This window comes from Coturnix japonica, chromosome 7, assembly GCF_054131305.1.
Source record: "Coturnix japonica strain WE chromosome 7, WE-NBRP24, whole genome shotgun sequence".
NCBI lineage: Eukaryota > Metazoa > Chordata > Aves > Galliformes > Phasianidae > Coturnix > Coturnix japonica.
This window is the reverse complement of record NC_140669.1, coordinates 10,424,719-10,444,327: the sequence shown is the minus strand read 5'-3', so window position 1 is coordinate 10,444,327 and position 19,609 is coordinate 10,424,719. Positions and strand designations below refer to the sequence as shown.

The following is a 19,609-nucleotide window of genomic DNA, read 5'->3' as shown; positions in this document are numbered from 1 at the left end:
CCTTCCTCACAGAGCATTCTGCACTGTGGGAAATACCAACATATTACAAATCCCATTTAACAAGCAGCAGCAAGATCTCCCTCTATAACTCTCAAAGTCAACAGCTGAGCCACAAAGAACCACATCATCTTTGAGCTACACTGTTCCTTTACCCCTTCCAGAATCCTGACCTTGTCAAACCCAAAGAGGCATTGACTTCTGAATCAATTGGAAGAATTCCCTTCCTTTTCCAAATGAAAATCTGAGGTCTGAGCTTGATTTTTATGAAATCGACACTTCTCTCAGCCAAGACAATAAAACTGCTGCAGTCTCTATCAGCTGGAAGCCCTCAAACATAGCAAGTGAGTAGGATTTACTCAAGGCTTTTAGAAATAGCTGAGATTAAAGGAAAACACTGCCAATTAAATCCAGGCTGGAGATGGACAGGGGGAATGTTATCTGGAGTTGGGCATCCTGCTCCAGCCTGTGGTTCTGCTGCCATCTCCTGGTCACACACTATCTTTTGGAAAACTTTGAGGTTCCTGCCAGTGCCACAGTCTACACTGCAGTGATCACAGATACTGTGCATGAAAATCAGGAGCTAAGTATGGGCTCTGCTGGGCTCCCAATCAAGAAAGCCATTGCCTTAGCTCAGATACCCTGTGATAAGGGCAGGAAACCATGTCTGCTTTGCATGCTTTATGCGGGATAATGTCTCTGCTTTTCAGTCACAAGCAGAGTCTTCCTCTGTTGCAGGCAGACAAGAACAGGAATAACTGGCTTTGCAGCCATCTCCCAGCCACAAACCAATGACTCTGCATAAAGCCAGACTGTTAGTGGAGGAAGAAGCAGCTTCAGAAATCCCTTTGGCTCATCCCAGCCCAAGCACACCACCCAGTTTTCCCTGCTCACCTGCTCCTCAGGGTTCTCAAATGGAATCACAAGCACCACATCCCCGGCCTTCAGCTGCAACTCATCACTGTCAGTAGCTGTGTAATCATGCATAGCCTGGACCTATAGACAAAGGAGAGGAGAGCCACACACGTGTTAATACTGATCTGCACTCAACTAGTTATGCATCAGCACCTCCACATCCTTCCTTTAGATGGTTGCGTTTCCAGGTGTTCCCATGGTGTGGGTCTAAGATTTGCATTCACTCAAGTTGTGCCCTGTATTCTTTTAGCAAATGGACTTCAAAAGTATTAGAGGTCATACCCTCCTCGCTCTGCCACGTTACTCTCCCTGTTTGCTATAAGAGCATCAGTTTGGAACTCCAAGTTATTTTCTCCTGTTGTATTTCTCTTTCTTCCATCCCGCCTCCTATCAATACCTGTGTTATAGACTTTCTGCTTCAGGCCAAAGCCCTTCACTTCAACAACTACAATAATATGCAACTACTATAACAGACTGTAATTCTGCCCATAATCAGTCAAAATGTAATGACCCTTCTATTCTTCTCCCAGATTTAGCCACCTTCCTGCTTTTGGTGGATATCCCAGAAAAAGCAGTATGAGGACATAATTGTCTCATAAAAAAAAGAATGCCTACAGCAGATCAGACAAACAAAAAAAGGAGACCATCGCTTCTCACTTCAAGGGCATGATGCATCTGTGTTGTCTTGCTACCAAGGTCCTTCAGCGAGACATAGCCCATGGTCACACTTAATGAATGCAGTTTAACTGTTGCAGGAATAAAATCATCAGGAATGTGGTGTCCCACCAGCATGCATTCACCTTGAACAGAAATCCTGGGGGCATGTCAGCTCTTTCAGAGGAAGCGCCTCCTTCCACGGTGCCATTGACTGTAGCAGGGAAAGTCTCCACAACGACAGCAGGCAGAGAGCTCTGGTAGGCAGAAGCCAGGGAAAGAGAAACACCATTGAGAAAGGAGAATCGAAGACAGGCAGCTCATTGATCCGTACTGAAGGATTTGCATCAAAACCATCCATAACCTACTTGGGAATCACAACTCTATCCAAAGATTCAGAGGGTTTTCTCAACAGTGACAAGAATACTCCAAAGGACAGCAAAGGCAGAGGAGATGACTGCTGTCCTCCTTTGCTTATGGCTACAAAGATCAAGGAGGATTTAGAGCATTTTTCTGGGACCACATTTGCAGCATTTCCCATTTAATGAAGTCACAAAGCAGTTCCTGTTAAGTCTATGAAGAACTGAACACAAGTGACAATCTATAAGAACCAAGCAGCCATAAGATGGACCTACTCCAGCCCCTAGAAACATGATAATGTCAAAAGAGATGAAACCTGGTTATTCGGGAGATATATAGAGAGCTCAGAGTAGGTAAAGTAAATGGTGGGAAAGGAGGGGCCCATCAGATGATTCAGGCTTAATACAGAAGGGGCTGCGGGCTGGCTTCATGACATGAACAAATAGATGGTTCTTTCTGAAGATCTTCCAGCTGAGCTTATCCCTGAGTATCACACAGGGAAAATACAACAGCTAACTCTGGCCTTTGAATAAGACCACTGTAACTGCTGAAGTGGCAGGGATGCATTTTTCCAAGCTGTTGCATGCCTCTTTTCTCAGCCTACCTTCCCATATGTCAGCTGTATGACAAAGAAGTGGTGCAGAGAAGCAACTACTTTCTCTTGAGGTACTTACCGATCCTGAATCACCTTCGGTTTTAGATGCTTCAGCTCCAGCTGCTGCTTCAGATCCAGCTGCTTCAGCTCCTGCATGGGCTGCTTCTGCAGGCTGCAATACAAAAGCCATTCAAGTGGAGAGTTACTCTCATTACTGTCATGTCTGTGTGCAGAAAGTACAGCTCGGTCTGTCCAAGTGCTCTCTACACGGTTGACTGCTGCCATCTGCTGACAAACAGGTGAAGAACTTCAGTTCTCACTACATTTGCCTCCCCAATTCTCTGCAGCCTACAGAAACCACAGTAAAGCCTGAATCCCCTCTGAGCCACACAAGAAGCAATACTGCAGAAGAAACAATTCAAATCCCAGAGCCTGTATGCCTTTCTTTCTGGGACTTAACATACTGACTTACATACATAGTAGCTGTTATTACATCTAGATTTCCACTGGTATGTGAACACACAGCACTGCTTACGTGCCAGCAGACAAGGATCTCTCAAGCAAGGTACATTTAAGCCTTCATATACTCCCAGAAAAAGAAAAGCATGGTAATAACTTGTCCAGCTGTTTGTGTGGACCCAGCATCTTCAAATGAAAATCAACTGAAAACTATGCCGATCTTAATCCAGTTTGATTTTGGACAGGCCCAAAGAGTTGTGAATTTGGATTCCGTTTGTAAGAATTTGCTATGACTGTTCTGCACAGTGTCTGAATGAATCTAATGCACAAAAGCTATCTTCACTGGGAGGAACATTTCAGCATCACCTACAAACCACTGCCCAGCAGAGATTGCTCCTGGAAGAATGAAGACTGAAGTTCCCGTGCACATCATAGAATGAGCTCTGGTATTCATCCAGAGCTTCAAGCTTTTGGTATCTCCCACCTGAAGCCAGGCTAGCTCTGTTTTAATGCAAAAATGAAGACATTCATTTGCCCCCTCCCAGAAACTGAAGCAGCACAGGAATTAAGCTGGATCTGGAAGCATTAATGCTTCCAGCCAGGCAGCGTTAGAAAGACTCCTGACAAGAGTCTCGGGTGTCTAGTAAGGTCTGTTTTCTAATTTAATGCCTGGAAGTCTTCACTGCCAGTCTATATTTATTCAATCATAGCATAGACACCTCTTTGTATGATCTAGCTAAATTCCTGCTTCAAACTTGCACAATAGGGACTGTTAATACAGACGCTCCCCATTTTTAACACGTGAATAAAAAAGTTTTCACATCCTGCATGATTCATACATTTAGTAAACACACGTACCTCCAAATACAACCATGTTCAAAGCACAGCACTGTCCAGATTTCCCACTGTTGCAATTCTCCTAGTCCCAGCCCTACACAAGCACTCTGGCCAGGTTCAACTGATCAGTGAACCCCCAGCTTTCAGCAGTTTCCCTGGGAACCCAGGTAGCTTTGTTGAATCTGAGCTCTGCAGACATTCCAAGCCAACCCACGGTGACTGAAGGACTGATTCCAAACTCATCCTTCAGAGAATGAGGTCTCTTCATCCTCATAAGAAAGCTGTCCAACAAGACAATGCACAGATCCACCAGGTTTTAAGCCATACACTGCATATCCTTCCTTCACCACACCTTTCTTCCACCTTCCTTCATCAAACCAAGCTGCCTGTGCCTTCACTGCAGCAGGTGCGCAGCACCATTCAGGCCAGCAAACCCCAATGCTCTCTGAATTAACCTGGCCAGGCCAAAGGAGACACACACTGTGTAAAGCAACAGCCATGCTAACTCCAATTCCATACTCATCTGAGCACTGGATACATACTGGTACAACTCTCCAAGTGATTTCCTAATAACAGCAGAAATAATCAAGAAAGAAATACCTTCATTTAACCAAAAGCAATCACTTACTAAACTTCAGCTGCTCCAACAGTGCCATTTAACACACGCTTTCCTCTCCTGACACAGCCTTCCTTGAATCCCCCCATCAGCATGCCCACAGGCCGACAATGCCAGAGGATGTTATAAATAGCAGACTTGCTCCCATCCAGCAGATGATTCCCAGAGCAGCTTTGGCAGTGCTAAGGTAAATGTATGCATATTAAATGCTACAAAGGCTTCTCCTGTTTAATTAGATTTGCTCCCAGGTTGCCTTTTATCTGGACTCAGTGCAACCCGAATTGGGACAGATGCCAGCACAACTCTATCTGGCCAAGCATGGCTTTTATGCAGACAGGTGAAAAGCAGCTCATATTGAACCACAGACTTCTTAAAGCAGCTGATCCGCAAAAGCAGTATTTAATAACCAGAGAAATTGGACTTAATTAACTCCCTGGATTTCAACAAAAGGCATTTTCATGTCAGCTACTTATTTTTCTATTTTATGTACCTGTAGGCATGCCAAATTCTATAAAAACATTTGCAGCCATGGGAAGAAGAGGGAGAGCTGCTCACTGCTGCTGCCAGGTTTGAAAGCTTTGTTTATTCCAACTGCAGCAACACACAAACAAAGCATGAGTTTACTTGTCTGCAGAATTACGCTAGTTCTCCTGCATCTAAATTTCTATAGTTATTAACCCCATAACATATGGGACTATGTAATCGTCCGACAAATCTCTCATCACCAAGGGCACCTGAGACATTTATGCATCGCACACAAGACCAACAGGATATATACACTGAAGGGTGGATGGTGAGGATGACACCATAGTGGGACTACATCTGGGGAGAAGGTCACAGCATCGTGCCAAGGGAAAGATGAGTTAGCAGGGAAAAGCAGCAGGGTGGTTTTATGCTAGAGGCATTAAGCTACAGTGCCAGACATGGCAAACATGGCTGCCCCAGGGCTTTATGGGGAAGGCATAGAAGTGGAGAAACTTTGGTTTGAGGTGTCCAAAAAGGAGAAGGTGAGAAGGAAACAAGACAGATGCAAGCAGGGATGGCGCAGGCACATGCACAGTGTGTGATGAGAGGTGAAAGCCATTGGAAGTTCTTACCTCCCATAAATCCCAAGGTAAAGACTACGCATGTCAAAGAGCAACAGAAACAAAACATGTTTATATGCAATTATTTCAGCAAGTAAAAAATTACAGACACTGATCAGTCTGAAGCAGACATACACATAACAGCACTTACCTCTGCATGTTTTGTTGTTGTTTTTTAAGTGTGCAAATTTATACACTCATCCCCACCTCATTTCCAAGTTAAGCACTAAGATATCTGAGAAAGGGTTATTCCTTGCTCTGGTATGAAGGGAGATAGCTCAGCCACATTCAGATATTGGTGGCAGTACTGACAGGAAAAACAACATGGATCTGTGGTCTATCAGAGTTAAATATTTATCTCCCCAATCAGAGTTATGCGTCATTTCAGAGCAAGACTTCAACCCGTATCTTTGGATCGGCAGCGAAATATTTTAACCTCTCTGCCACATGCCCACCCTGTGGGAAACAAATCTGACTCCTTTGAAAATGGGGAGGTTTGTGCTAGGTTTAATACTGTGGTTACGCCACTATAAAGTATTGATTTCAGACTCCTAAGTGACTTCTGAAACTAACAATAAATGTGTAACAACACCAAACATGTTACTGTCGAGCAGTTTTTAAAATCCCACTCAGCATAATGTTTATTGCAAATAATTCCATTTTAGAGTAAATTCATATTCATATCTAATGGCAACATACCCAGTTATTCAAGTTGTAAGAGTGATTCAGAACAACAACAAAAAAGCTTACTCTGGGGTACGTAGCAGTCATGCAGTCAAGAAATGCCACTCTGTCCATTTAACATTCCCTTAAGTGGCAGTTTGGCACATTGGTGTGTATCAAGCTATGATAATAACTAGAATTTTGCAGATACGGTATTTTAATTTGGAAGAATCAAAGTTTTAACAGAGATTTTACTGCTAGAAAGAAACCAAAGTGCAGCCCACCTGCCTCTGGTAGGACAGGAACAGGTACAGGTCAGACCAGAACTATGAATCTTCCTTTTTAATACTTCACTGTGAGGCAATATGTCCAGGGAGGAAGCTACTTCTTTACCATCAACAGAGGCTATGTTATACTCAGACAGAAGGGCCTCGTGTCACTTGAGTATCTTGTCTGCAGTTTTATTCATCTTAAGTAACCGCAGACTATGAAAGAACCTGTTTATTAAAAATCTCTTTGAGAGCAATTTACAGCAGGAACACAGAACGGAGGTTGAACGCCTACGCATGGTCTAAATCCACGTAGTATATAGAGGATGTTAATCTATGGATGGAGATACATTACGCTGAACATGTTGTCAGTCAATACATCATCCAAACAAAGAACAAGCATTCCACAGACAACTAGTGCCAGACTGTGGCCTGGCTAACAGCCACATGATTCTCACTGGACTCACATATCCAGCAGAGAAGACCAAGGTGCCCATCCACAAAGGCATCAGAAGTTGGCGGCATCCAGCCCAGAGCTCAGGTCCAAACTGTCACTGATGTGGGTACAGGTCACGCCACCCCCTGGCAACAACTCACTTTTAAAGAGAGAGGGAATGGTGATATAAACCAACCTGAGAAGCAGGTGTGGGGGTCTTCCCCATAGTGGCATCTGGTTTAATGGGATCAAAATCCAGATCCAACAGGCTGGCTCCCTCCTGGAAGGGCCCAGGGGCATCAAACTTGGCAGCAGCGAGGAAGAAAAGCAGTACGAGCGTTAGACACGCACACATGTACAGTACAGACAAGGTATGCAACATCCAGGTGCTATGGCTGCAAGCGTAGAAGACAGTGTGGGAGTGTAAACACTTGACGTGGCTCCTGACACTGGAATGCCTATAATCATGGGCAGTAAGCAGGGCTCAACTGTAAACCAAACCTGAGCCTTTTCCACAAGGCTCACTCACCTTCTCATCTGACCAAATGAGCTCACATGGTGAAAGCATCTGAACTTTTACAGTCAGAATGATCACTGCCACAAACCAGCTCAGGTGATCTATTTATTTCTGCACCTTATAGCTCATACGGCTGCCTTTGTGTTGAAATAACCAGGACAGACTTACTGAACCACACATCTCAGCAACACGTACCCACCACAATTAAGGCTCAGAACTAACTCTCAAGCTCCTAATTTCATCCAGACACAGAAACACCTAAGACAGAAGCTCACCCTAGTTAAGGTCCTCAAGTTACTCTCCAGTTCAAAATGCTATTTACAATGCTTTCCATTTCAGGTACACAGAAAACACGCATACACAAGTCTTCCAAAGGAGCATACATGTGCTGCTCTCTTCCAAGTCAGCAGAATAACTTTCTGATTCACGCAGCAGCTGAAGACAATGACAGCACATTCACCAATTCCCTTTAATAAAACAGTCACAACAAAGGAGTATTCAAAACAAGTCAATACGTCTGCTTCTACATTTGGCATAATCACAAGACTCTCCTTGTATTTCACTTCAGAGGAAGCTCAAAGTCCAGGAGGAGTTGATTCCATTCCCATTGATCTCTGAAGTTCACTTGCCATGCCACCTCAGCTACCTTTCCAACAACACAACAAATCTGGAAGGCTGGTCTTCACAATCACATCATAGCTACACCATGGAAGAGCATAGCAAAAACAGCAATACAATTTAAATGAAAGTCCTCTACATGCAGCCCATACCACCATCATGTTTCCCTCCTTTTATTTTCTCTAACAGCAATTCTCTTCTAGACTTTTCCTTCCCTTAAGAACATCCTCTCCTCTTTCTGATATGCACACTTCTATGAGAAAAACAAACCAAGTTCTCCCCTCTCACAACAATAAACCCTGACCAGTATGGTAAAACCGGCATTGTAGCACACTCCTCCAGTGCACTCAGGCCATCGGGAAGGTTCAAACCCTGATCTTCAGCTTTGTTTGATGGTGAGACAGTCACAGAAGTATCTTACCTGTCATTCAAGACTTATGTGCGAGGCCTAGCACCCTTTGCCTTTACCCAGATCTCCCACAAAAAAGCTCACTGGAGCCAAGACATCTGACAGGAGCAGCCCTGAGCAATGCACTGAACACTACTGCTTGTTGAGAGCTTTGGCGAAGATTGTTCTGGCAACCAGAGTCCACCCTGAGAAATTTCATCTGATTGAATGTCACCGCAGATCCCATCCTGGGTCAGGGCACTGATCAGGTGCAGAACACGACTGGCTAAGAGCAGGCATTCACATGGAAATACAAGATGCAAACCATGGGGCAGACAGAGCTGTCCATTATGATATAGGAGAAAGAAGTATAGAGAATGAGAGTTGCTCAGCTGCCTGTGGTCCCCACACTTCCAACACTGCAGTCAAATCATCTCTGCTCTGCAGGCTTTATCTACTGCAATGCAAAATCTGACATCATCCTTCCCTCTCCACTCTACCTTGACTCCCCAGCAGTGAGGTGGAAGGTGGCAAACCAGAGGCAACGAAGCAGCATGACATGAAGAAAAGTTTGCAAATGAGTCACAGGTGAGAACTGCTACAGGCATTACTTGTGTTTTAACAAGAGTTTAGGGAAAATAATATACAGTATACATGCATATATATATATTATATATATATAAAATACAGATGCAGGTATCTCACGATGCAGCCAGAAATCTGGTCAGGCTCCTATGTGCATAAGAACATCTCCTAGATCCAACACAGAATGAATTCCCCAAGTGGGCATCCTCTCTTTTAGTGATGTTAATCATAAGGTAAGTAAAGATGAAAATTCATTGCTTGAAAATGCTTTTCCCATTTTCAGGGCTTCAAAAGGCATCACACCGCAGAAAAAAAGTATTCTTATGGGAACTGCTGGCTGGTGAAAACTGACAGTCTGTCAAGAGCCCCAGATTCTCAGCAGGCACAGTCCTGCCTGTCTACACTGCAGTCACCAATTCCTGTTGGCTTTTCCTGTGCTCGTGTGGGCTTTAAAATTTAACACAAAGTCCCCATCTAAGAAGCACAAAACTGCCTTCTGAAAAGACAAAAAGGACAGGGTCAGAGTTTGGGATTGTAGGTAGGGTAGACAAGACATGCTTCATCCACACCTAGGATCCTTGTTCCTGGAGAGAGCATATCATAGGATGCAAAGGAAGCCACGCTCCACATACACTGCTGCTGTACAAACTGATAACATTCTAGTATCTTCCACCGGCCAGATTCCTCGCATTTCTTCTATGGGCCAAAGCTCTCAAAGGACTACATGTTTGCCTAAGCTGCCTTCCAGTCACCTTGCCTTCTTAAATAGCCCTCTATCTCCCACTTTGTCTTCTGAAGTCCAATGCTGAGCTTGCCTTCCTGCTTTACCTGACCAGGTTTCATGGCCTGACACCTCCAGAGAGAATAAAGATCAAAAGAAAAAAGTCAGAGGCAGACAAATACAATGCAGGGCATAGCAGCTAACCTGCGAGGGGGTTGTCACACTTATCTCAGGGACAAAATTGTCATCAAACAGACTGATGATGTTCTCCTGCTTGATCTCCTTGGAAGGGGTGACTTTTGGAGGCGGAGGCACCGGAGGCCCTTTCCTCAACTGCATGCAAGTGAGCACACGGCCACAGCACAGACGGCGACACCCAAAAAAACCAGAGACAGGAACCAGGTTAGCCACAAAAATTGAAGGTGAGGGAAATCACAACCACAGGCACAGAGACTGGTCCAATCAACTCCATCTGGAGAGAGAGGGAGGGAGAAGGGTAGAATGAAACAAAATTAAAATAAACAACCACACGCCTCCAGAGAAGGTTTGGCATCATTAGTTACACTTCAGCTACGGGCAGGTTTCCCTCTGTAGAGGAGAAGCGTAACACAATTAATATGCATTGACAGGACATGCATACGTAATTAGAACATGTGCAACCTTCCATAAAAAAACAACCAAACAAAAAAACCCAACCAACTAACACTGGGAAGGAAGCAGACAAGTTACTAAGAACACAATTCAATAGACCAGGCCAGTTCTGCCTCCATTGGCCATACTTACCATACCTAAAGGAATAAGAGCCCAGACTCAGCCTGTCTTATTGTGGGATGCTCATGAGGCCAGATTCTGATCTGCCCAGCAATGAGTTAAAGAGTATACCATAAGGTCAGAAGGAATTCTTCATGGCATCTTACCATGTATCTCAGTTCTGGGGAAGAAAACTTGAATTTCCTGAGAAGCCAAGACACTGCTGTGGGTCCAACTCTGCTCTCAGTTTCACCAATGCACATCAACACTAACAAAGTCACAAGTGTATCCCAAGCGGAGACCCCAGAGAAAGCAAAATGAAGACTGGTGTTGTGACTCTAATACATCCTAATATTCTTTTGCCATGCTAAAAGACTCAGCCTGACACTGCATCCAGCCCCAGTGGGAAGATGTGGTAGACCCTCCGTAGATCAAATGATCCACGCCCTCTTCACATTTTCTTGTGCCCAGGGCTCAGTGCTTCCTTGTAGCTCCAACTAAACCTTGAAGAGCTGTTTCTGTGTTGGAACAAAGCAGCCATACACGTTCCCTGCAGACTGGGAGGTTCCAATTACAAACTCAAAACTAAAAGGATCCTAACACTCCTGTGATTTGCTACTCTAAAATAGTCCCCATCCTCTCCTACGTGCTAATGTCTTCAGAGACTTCCACAGCATGCAGCATCATCTCCAACTGCAGTTTAACACCATCTCAAAGACAGTGGAACTGCATATTGATGTTGGGTTGTACCTGAAACTTCACAAAGCACAAAGAACTTTGCTGACTAGAATAAATCCCCTAAAATCTTTTTGCTGATTTGGGTCCCACAGAGCTTTATCTGTCTAAAAATTCAATACAGCTCTGCTGTTTTCAGAGTGCCTTTACAGTATTTCAGTGGTGTAACTGAGAGCAAATGTTGAACCTTTGTAATCTCCCAGACCCCTCAAGCCTTGTGTCACTGCCAAACCACTCGGTGTGGAGAGCTGCAGTCAAGTTCCCAAACACAGAAACTCCAGAACAGCTGGTTTTCCTCCCTGTAGAGTCAGCTCCATCTCTTGGCACCTAGGAAGCACGGAGTGGAGCTCTTGTTCTTCACTGTATTGAGGTCTAGGAAAATGAATTAAATGTAGTGTAGAAAAGAGCTGCCAGGCGGTGGCAGCACACGCTGCAAAACGCCATTTCAGTCTTGCCTTGACCCTCCAGCAAAGCTCTGCTGGAATATTTTGCTTGCTCAACACAAGGCAGCCTCCAGCCCCGTTCCTGCGGGCAGGAAGGCAGCAAGTGAATAAGCAAGCACTTGCAGCTTGGCGAAAACAAGGTTTATGTGCGCTATTTAAAGGAAAGGGAAAACAAATCTGAGTGAAGTCTGCAGTGAAAAGCTCAATAGATTTGTACCACTCACTGTTCCAAATTTCCACCAAGTTGTGGTGATCTCTGAAAAAAAAACAAACCAGTAAGGCAGCTCTAGAAAGACATACACTATTTTCTCCTTTTAAATACACAAACCCCACTCTAAGGTCCTGACCTACATTTATAGGCTGTACAATGCTGGGTATGCAGAGACCATGGATAAGTCCCGCAAAGATACAGCCAGGCATCTATGTTGGAAGAGACCCTCTTGCCAATGTATAAATATCCCTTCTTGTCTCTAGATTCTCTGAAAATCATGACAAACAATGGGGGGAAAAAACATTGAGAGAGGCTATTCCAGAAAAGGGAGACAGTCCTGCAACAGGCCTGGATTTGGAATCATACTACTACACACAACGGCAAAGTCCTGCATTACTTTCATTCAGAGACAGCTTGGTTCTTCCCAATTAATAATCAATTAACAACCTGCAATCTCAGAAATCTCATGCTTGCTCCCAATCGATGGAGAACAACTGTCACATTCTATTCTGTGCTCAGTAGCAGGAAGAGGTCCAAATAAAAGCAACTTATGGATGTCTTTGAATCATACAACACTGGTCATATAGTAGAGACACATTCAATGTCACGGGGATGCTACCTGAGATGGTGACTTCGGGATGCTTGCCCCAGGCGCTTCCAGAGTGGACGGCTCCAGCTCATGGTTGACAGTCTTGGTCTCAGGGCTGGTGATGGGAGATCCATCTGGTGGAGGCGAAGGGCTTTTATTTGCTTTCGCTGGGGTGCTGTCACTGAAGGAAGGGAATAGAGGGAGAGAGAAACAGAGAAAAAAAGGGGGAGAGAAAAAGAAGAGTCTGAGCTAGGCCTAGGAGAAGTTGAGCTAACAAGTAAAGACTATTGGTCTCCACTGCCTGTTTGCTTCACTGCCTAGGGATGCAATGAGGATACCTGAAGCTTCTACAAGCTTCTCACAAGTATCTTTGCTGGATCGCTTGCTGCCCAACACACTGCATCAGGATTACTGGGCAGCAGGCTACCCAATAAGTTCCCACTGCATCAATATATTTTGCATCAGATATCGGTGAAAAAGGGAAAAGAAAAAAAGCACAGCCATCCTTAATTCTCACTGATAATATATTAAGTGCCTGTCTTTAAGTAGTATACCTCCAGGGAAGCATGGGGGGAAAGGAATCCTGCGTAGGTAATTATATAACTTTTCCAGGTAAATATTTTCTGAGTGGTGTCGTACTGACAGTTGTATGGATTGTGACCAACAGATCCACATGCAGATCTACAACACATGAACGAAGGCAATAATAAAAGATACGTGGTACAAACTGTCTAAGCTGCAACAGAGAAAAGATCATTCCAGACAGCAAAGGATCAGCAAGATTTTGGCTAATCAGCTCTGTCATGGAAAGTTTCCTCAGCCTGTTTTCAATGATGAATTCCTTATGCTATGCCTTCCCAGCTGGTCCTTGTTCCGGGACCATTTCTGACACAGTCAAGGAGGATTCCTCAGGGAATTAAGATGCAAGAAGCATATGCCAATGCTGTTTTTTGGTTCATAATTTGGCCAGATTTGGATTTCTGAGAGGAATGGCAATAGGCAAACGCCTCTCCCTAAAGGCATGGCCTGGCTGAGTGTCAAATCTGTGCTTCAACCTGTGGAGTCATTAGATATTTAGCTAAAAGTTGGGTATCTGAGAATTTAAATGAGGATAAAGGTAAATCTATTTTCCCAGCCTTGTTCTCCAGAAAATCTGAAACACTTTGGCTCCCCAAAAAGCAACTTAAGTCATGTAGAAGCACTCACGCTAACAGGGGATATTCCAGCAGAAGAAGTTTGGCAAAACTACACACAGTTGAAAGGAGAATATTACAGAATATTTCAAAAGGGCTGTGCAACATCACATACAAGCAGCAATATCTGCCTCAATTTACAGTGATAAAGTTGCAGCTCTTGTAAAGTTAAAGGGCATGTTTTCCTACAACCTGAGACAATAAATCCTGGCACAGACTCAGAACTGCAATGAAGTAGACCCTGAGGGACACATTATTTCTTTACTCTTTTCCAAGAGCATCCTGGAGACGTACATCCACTCACCCCTTGATGCAGGAGTTGGGGTGGTCATTGGCTAACATGCATGATGGCCTCATTCCTAAACACTCACAAATAGAGGGGCAGCAAGAGGAATGACAGCAAGGCACTTCAGAAAACCTCCCTTCCCAAGCAAGCATATCCCCCTGCTCAGCATTCCAGCTTTCAAGCTTCCCACCCCATTCACTTTGCCCTCAACCATTCCTCCCCCCAGCCACTTTCTCCCCATATACATACAGCCCACACACATTTTCCCACAAAGCACTTGCTCTCAGGTCCACATGCAGGTCAGATGTTTCTGATAACTGACACCAGCAGCACACAAACATGATGCAGCAAAACCAGTGATGTTCTATGCCAGCAGCTCTCAACCAGAGGCACACATACACACAAAGGAAAGAAAAGGGGAAAAGAACAGGGAGATAGGAAGAGGAGGGACTGAAAAAACACATACATCAACCCTTGCAGCTCTCCAATTTGATTGGATATACCCAGCATCCTTCCTAAAACATCCCCAGAAGTCACTCTGACACAGTGGGTTGCATGAAAGATTGTGTGGCATTGCCATGATTGCACAACAGATTGAGTAGCAACAGTCACAGAGCAAAGGTAAGAAAAAGTCCTGCTCTAAGTGAGAGTTACCAGGGAACAGCTCATTCACAGCATGGGAATACTGAACTCATTTCACCAGAAGCTTATCTTGTTACTATTTCCATGGCAACACCATTACAGACAGCATCATCTGAGGTGGACACAGTGACCTTGCTGAGCTCAGCCTCACTGAAGAGATGGGTCTTGAACTTTAATACACCATTTCTGGAATCTCAGAGGGGGTCCCACAACGCCTTATCGCAATGAGAGCTGCAGAAGGATGGAAATAGTAAGAGAGCACAGTGACCTGCAGCTGGATGGCTAGGACTTCTCAAACACCCAGACAGCGCTGGGAGTCCTGGCTACCAGCTGGCCTATCCAACACAAGGATAGGTTTCTCTAACTACGCAACTGAAAGGATGGTTTCTCCTTGTAAGAAAGGAGCTCACAGACATTTTCTAGAGGCCATGAAATGACTTTCTGGTGACTTACTTGTGGTGTCTGGCAGTGACTTAATTTGGAGATCTATTGGTGAAAGACTCCCACATGAGAAGCAGCCCAATTTCTTCCTCTTGTCCTACAAGGGTTGAGAGGGCCCCACACCAAAGCCCTCATTAAGTCACTGCTATTTACAGCTTGTTTGATGTGTTGGCTGATCCCACTAGGAAAATGCCAGTGCTAATTTTGACTGAGCCTTTTCCAGCCCCCTGTGCAGTACCTTTATTCCTGCACTTGTTGCTTTGCATGCGTTCAGCTAATGTGACCAGCACCAAAACAGCCTGTCACCAGGATCCCATAGCTTTCACAGGAAACCACATACTGCGTGCTTCACAGAGCAGGGTCTTGCTCCAAAAAAACATAGGGAAAGGCATGAGAAAGGACTGACCAAATCTAAGTACCACAGAAGAAGAAAGTCAAAACAAGGTCAGTGCAGTCTGTTGTTGCCTTTTCTTTTTTCTTTTTTTCTTTTTTTTTTTTTAAGTTCCCATGAGCAATTGAGAAGCAATGCCAAATCCAGAAATATCAGGCAGGGAAGGGACGGGGGTGTCACCTTTCTTCTGCGAGTTGAGAGCCAGGAAAAAGGTCTAATGCAGTTACCACAACTGAAGGAAAACCCCAAATCCCACCAGTCTCTTTTAGTGTTGCTGAGCTTCCAGACTCCTCATACAGGTCATCTATTCTGGAAGAGCAGACTAACATCTGCACATGGGGTTCCTATGTGCTTTTAACAATCCCTCACTGAAGGATGGAACCAGATATCCACTATGGATCTCCAATATGGTAGAAACAGACGGGCAACCTCCTGCCAAATTCTCAAGTTAAAAGTAGAAAAAAAAAGTCTGGCATGTCAGCTAAGGCTCAGATAGGGTCTTTTAGCTAAAAGTAATTGGGTTCTGTTTATTTACTTATTTAAGCATCAAAGCTGGCTGAACGCTCAAGAATTATTCCCACATCAAAAAAGAGGCAGCAGGGGAGACAGAAAAAGAAAGAAGCACCTACACATTCAGGTGTCCCTTGGCCCAAACGTACATTCTTACTGCAGATCAAAAAGCAACTGAGCCCTTGACTTTCCTTACTTGTGCATTTCTCTGTACCCCTGCAGCTGGTCTGACAGCAGAACCCCCAGCACAGCCTGGGTCAAGAACCACAACTGTCGCACCAGCCAGACTTTGCATGCACAGCAGGAGGATGTTGTGGTTAGAGCTCATCAAGAGATTTACTAGCTCTCCCTCTGCTGTAGCATCTGCAGGGGCTGACAACCAACGACTGGAAGTGCTACTACACCTTCTGATGCAGTCACAGCAATGCTGGCTCGTGGTCAGTGACAGACATACAGAGGAGCACTGTGAATCCTCCTCCTTCACAAGACAATCATTCAATATACTTGAGGAAAAAAAACAGTATTTGCCCATCAGATTCTCTGTGAAACTACCATTCTCTTCCCTCCAAATAGGATGTACAGCAGAGACAAAGAAAAAGGTCAGTGGGAAGACAGGATCAGAAGGCAAGGATCCCAATACCAGCACTTGGCTCTTACTGCTGGTGAAATATCATTTTGAGAAATATAAAGAAAAAAAATCCTTCTAAAAGGACACTATGGAATAAATATCAACAGAAAGAATAAGAAAAAAAAAAAAAAGGAATTAGGGGAAATTTCCATGTCACTGTACGGCAATCCCTGCTTTGCCCCAGAACGCTCTTGTCAGAGTCCTTGACCTTGGCTACAATAATTCTAGGCACTGTGGCAAACCAGTTATTCAATGCCACAGCTGTTTTGAAAGGCAAGCTGCTGATACTAGCCTTTATACAAGACAACAGAGGCTTCCATTTCCTGCAGCTCTGCGCAAATCATAAATGGATGGAATAAGACAGTGAGGATCCTCAGGAACAGAGCAAGTAAAGAGCAAAGCTGAAAGTGGCCCCCTCCCACATCACTGTCCTCTCACTGCAGGACAGGACAGACAGTAGGTAGACAGGACAGGACTGTGTGTGAGAGCTGCCTACTGGTCCTCGTGGGCCAGGCAGGGAATGAGAATGCAGCATTTCAGAGCTGTTCATAAGGGCAAGCCCTGCTAGGTAAAACAAAACCTTGTTAATCACCAAATTAGACCTTATTTCCCCCATACAGCCCAGTATCACACTTTTAGTTGCATAAAAATAACCAAGCAGACAACACCTGAGCTTTCACACCACCTTCTAATGGAGGAAAGGAAGCAAGGATTCAAACCAGGCACACAAGCAGTTAATGGGATTATCCAGACACAGACCTCAGCAGGTCCCGGCAGGCCATGAACACACGACATCATGCAAAGGATCCCTCTCCCATCACAGGGTTAATACGTGCCAGGCTGTTAAAGAGTCCAGCAACAGCCTCTCCAGTTTTAGGAACTAAATCAAACACATATTGAAATGCTGCTCTCCGTACCGGTACCTGCTCATCTTTTTCCTCAGCCTGGCGAACAGTTTAGTTTTCTTTCTGTTGAGGATGGCACGCAAATCATATCCGTTACAGAACAGCACGGTCAGTCCGGGGAGGAAAAGTTAAGCTTCCAAGTACCCATTCAGCACCCTCCTTCCACCCATTTGTCAGTGAGGTGTCAGAGTGATGCAGGAGGATAACTGCACCTCTTCTCACACCTTGTCATTAACTTCCTGACACCGTATCTATCTCTAATCCCTTTCCCAGCAGAGAAGGGCCAGGGAAGCATCTGTTCCTAACACAGGCCGCAAGAGGCCATCAGAGAGGTGAGGGATATTTCCTCCTGCACGCTTATGCCCTGAACCACAAGGACGGGACTGATGTAGAGATAAGTGCCTCCCAGTATTTCCTGATCCCTGCAAGGCATTATTGTCCTGGAAAACTTTTATATACGTCCTTTATAATTCCCCTGAGCAAAGGGTTACATTGTCATTCTGGGGAAAGACTCATCTCAGCTGAAATACCCATTCCACGCCCAGATGAAACCAGCAGTTTCTGGGCAGGAATCATGACAAAAGGTAATAAATTCATTCTAAACTTTTGTGCCAAAACCTTCATGCCACAACAATGACACATCTAGGACATGCTGTCACAGCAGCCTGCAGTCACTTGCTGGAGTAAGAAAGAAAGGAGGAGGAAGGAGCTGGGAACACAACAGCTCCAGCCTTCATCTGTCCTGCTATCTTATCCTCTTCCAAGTGGATGCTGATGATTATATGGTGCACAACAGCAAGAGGATGGGCACCTCTGCCCCACATAAGGCTTCAGTTGTTGGTGATTATGAACAGACATCATGTGCTAACTTAAATAGAAAATACTAGCTTCACAAGATGCACCTTGAGAATTTGGTGTTAGTAATCAAAAATTCAGAGGCCAAATTTAACTCAAATTTCGTCTTTCTTTAAATTTGGCAAACACCACACATTGCCAGAATGAGACAAGCAACTCGTCTATGCATGACTGCAGTTGGAGGTTAAGCTGGGAGGAGAGTCAAGGGAGCACAGAGGTCTAAATAGCTGATGCAGCCCTTCCAAATCAATGTACTCTGACTGTAGCTTGTCCTTACCTCTCACCTCCTCCCTCCATTAATACACCAATCGAGGACATGGGCTGTGCTCCTGCTCACTTGGCACATGGGATTAACAGCAGCTGGAAGCCAGAGTCCTACATTGTTTCATCACTCACACATCTGGATGGGATCCCGATGCAGCCTCATCCAGAGCCTGACCTCTCCCCTCCCCTCTTGGTGCTACAGAACGTGCAGATTTGCAGTTAACCTACATGGACTGGACCCAGCTGCAGAAAGAAAACTCAGAACTGCAGAAAGAAAACTCCAGAAACCGTGGAGGACCCACGCTCCTTGCATCCACACAGATGGGAAGTGCCCTGGGATCAGAAAGCCTCATTACAGTGAGGCTACAACTATATCCACAACACACAGAGGCAATGCATCTCCGTTCGGTGCACAGAAGGGACACTGAGCTTTGAATAGGATGTACCAAGTTTGGAGGGCCAAAGGGAAGGCTGGGGAAACAAAGGGGCTCCTGGTCCTCAAGCTCAGAAGTTGCAGGAATGTGGGGGAAGCTCCAGAAGAGGAAAAAACGGGAGGTCTGCAGGGCAACCAGACCCAGGAGGAATGGTACCCAGTGTTACATCAGTGGTGCATGGAATCAGTCTTTGAAAACAACATACCCATGCCACCCAGTTGCCTCAGTACTGGTATGCAGTAGAACTTGAGGCCTACAGCTGCTATCCTACAAAGGCTGGAGGTATTGCATCATGTCTCCCAGCCCAAGAGGAATTCCAGACACGCTTTAGCAGTTTTCAAGGAGGGCACTGGCTGGCTAAATGCAGGCAACCAAATCACTCCCCTGCTGACAACATGGAGATTTCAAGACCCCAGTAGAAACACTCCCTTTTCCACAGCTTGTCCCTCCTCCTCTGCTGGGAGAAAGATGCTGTTTCCAGTTACTAGTTACTGACCTGGGCTGTGCTTTAATGGGAAAGGCATTGCCGGAGTACTGCTTGTCTAGACCCAGCAGGACGTCATGGAGGTTTTGGTTCAACTGTAAAATATAAAAACAAAAGAGAAAAAGAATGAGAA

The 19,609-nt window shown here is 44.9% G+C and overlaps 1 protein-coding gene across 37 annotated transcripts in view; it reads right to left on the bottom strand.

Moving 5' to 3' along the window:
* The window catches only part of BIN1 (bridging integrator 1), a 76,125-nt gene that overhangs the window by 7,353 nt on the left and 49,163 nt on the right, over window positions 1-19,609 (bottom strand). For 6 of the 37 annotated variants that reach the window (XM_085552261.1, XM_085552266.1, XM_085552262.1 and 3 more), the window contains 8 exons: window positions 19,489-19,571; window positions 12,474-12,624; window positions 9,920-10,048; window positions 7,083-7,190; window positions 5,531-5,554; window positions 2,601-2,693; window positions 1,713-1,823; window positions 892-993 (listed from right to left, as the gene is read on the bottom strand). In XM_085552261.1, coding sequence (XP_085408387.1) covers window positions 892-993; window positions 1,713-1,823; window positions 2,601-2,693; window positions 5,531-5,554; window positions 7,083-7,190; window positions 9,920-10,048; window positions 12,474-12,624; window positions 19,489-19,571 — 801 coding nt within the window. Of the gene's footprint in view, window positions 1-891; window positions 994-1,712; window positions 1,824-2,600; window positions 2,694-5,530; window positions 5,555-7,082; window positions 7,191-9,919; window positions 10,188-12,473; window positions 12,625-17,451; window positions 17,503-19,488; window positions 19,572-19,609 lie in introns of those variants that run through there. The other 31 variants (XM_085552276.1, XM_085552281.1, XM_085552283.1 and 28 more) reach the window with 14 other exon arrangements.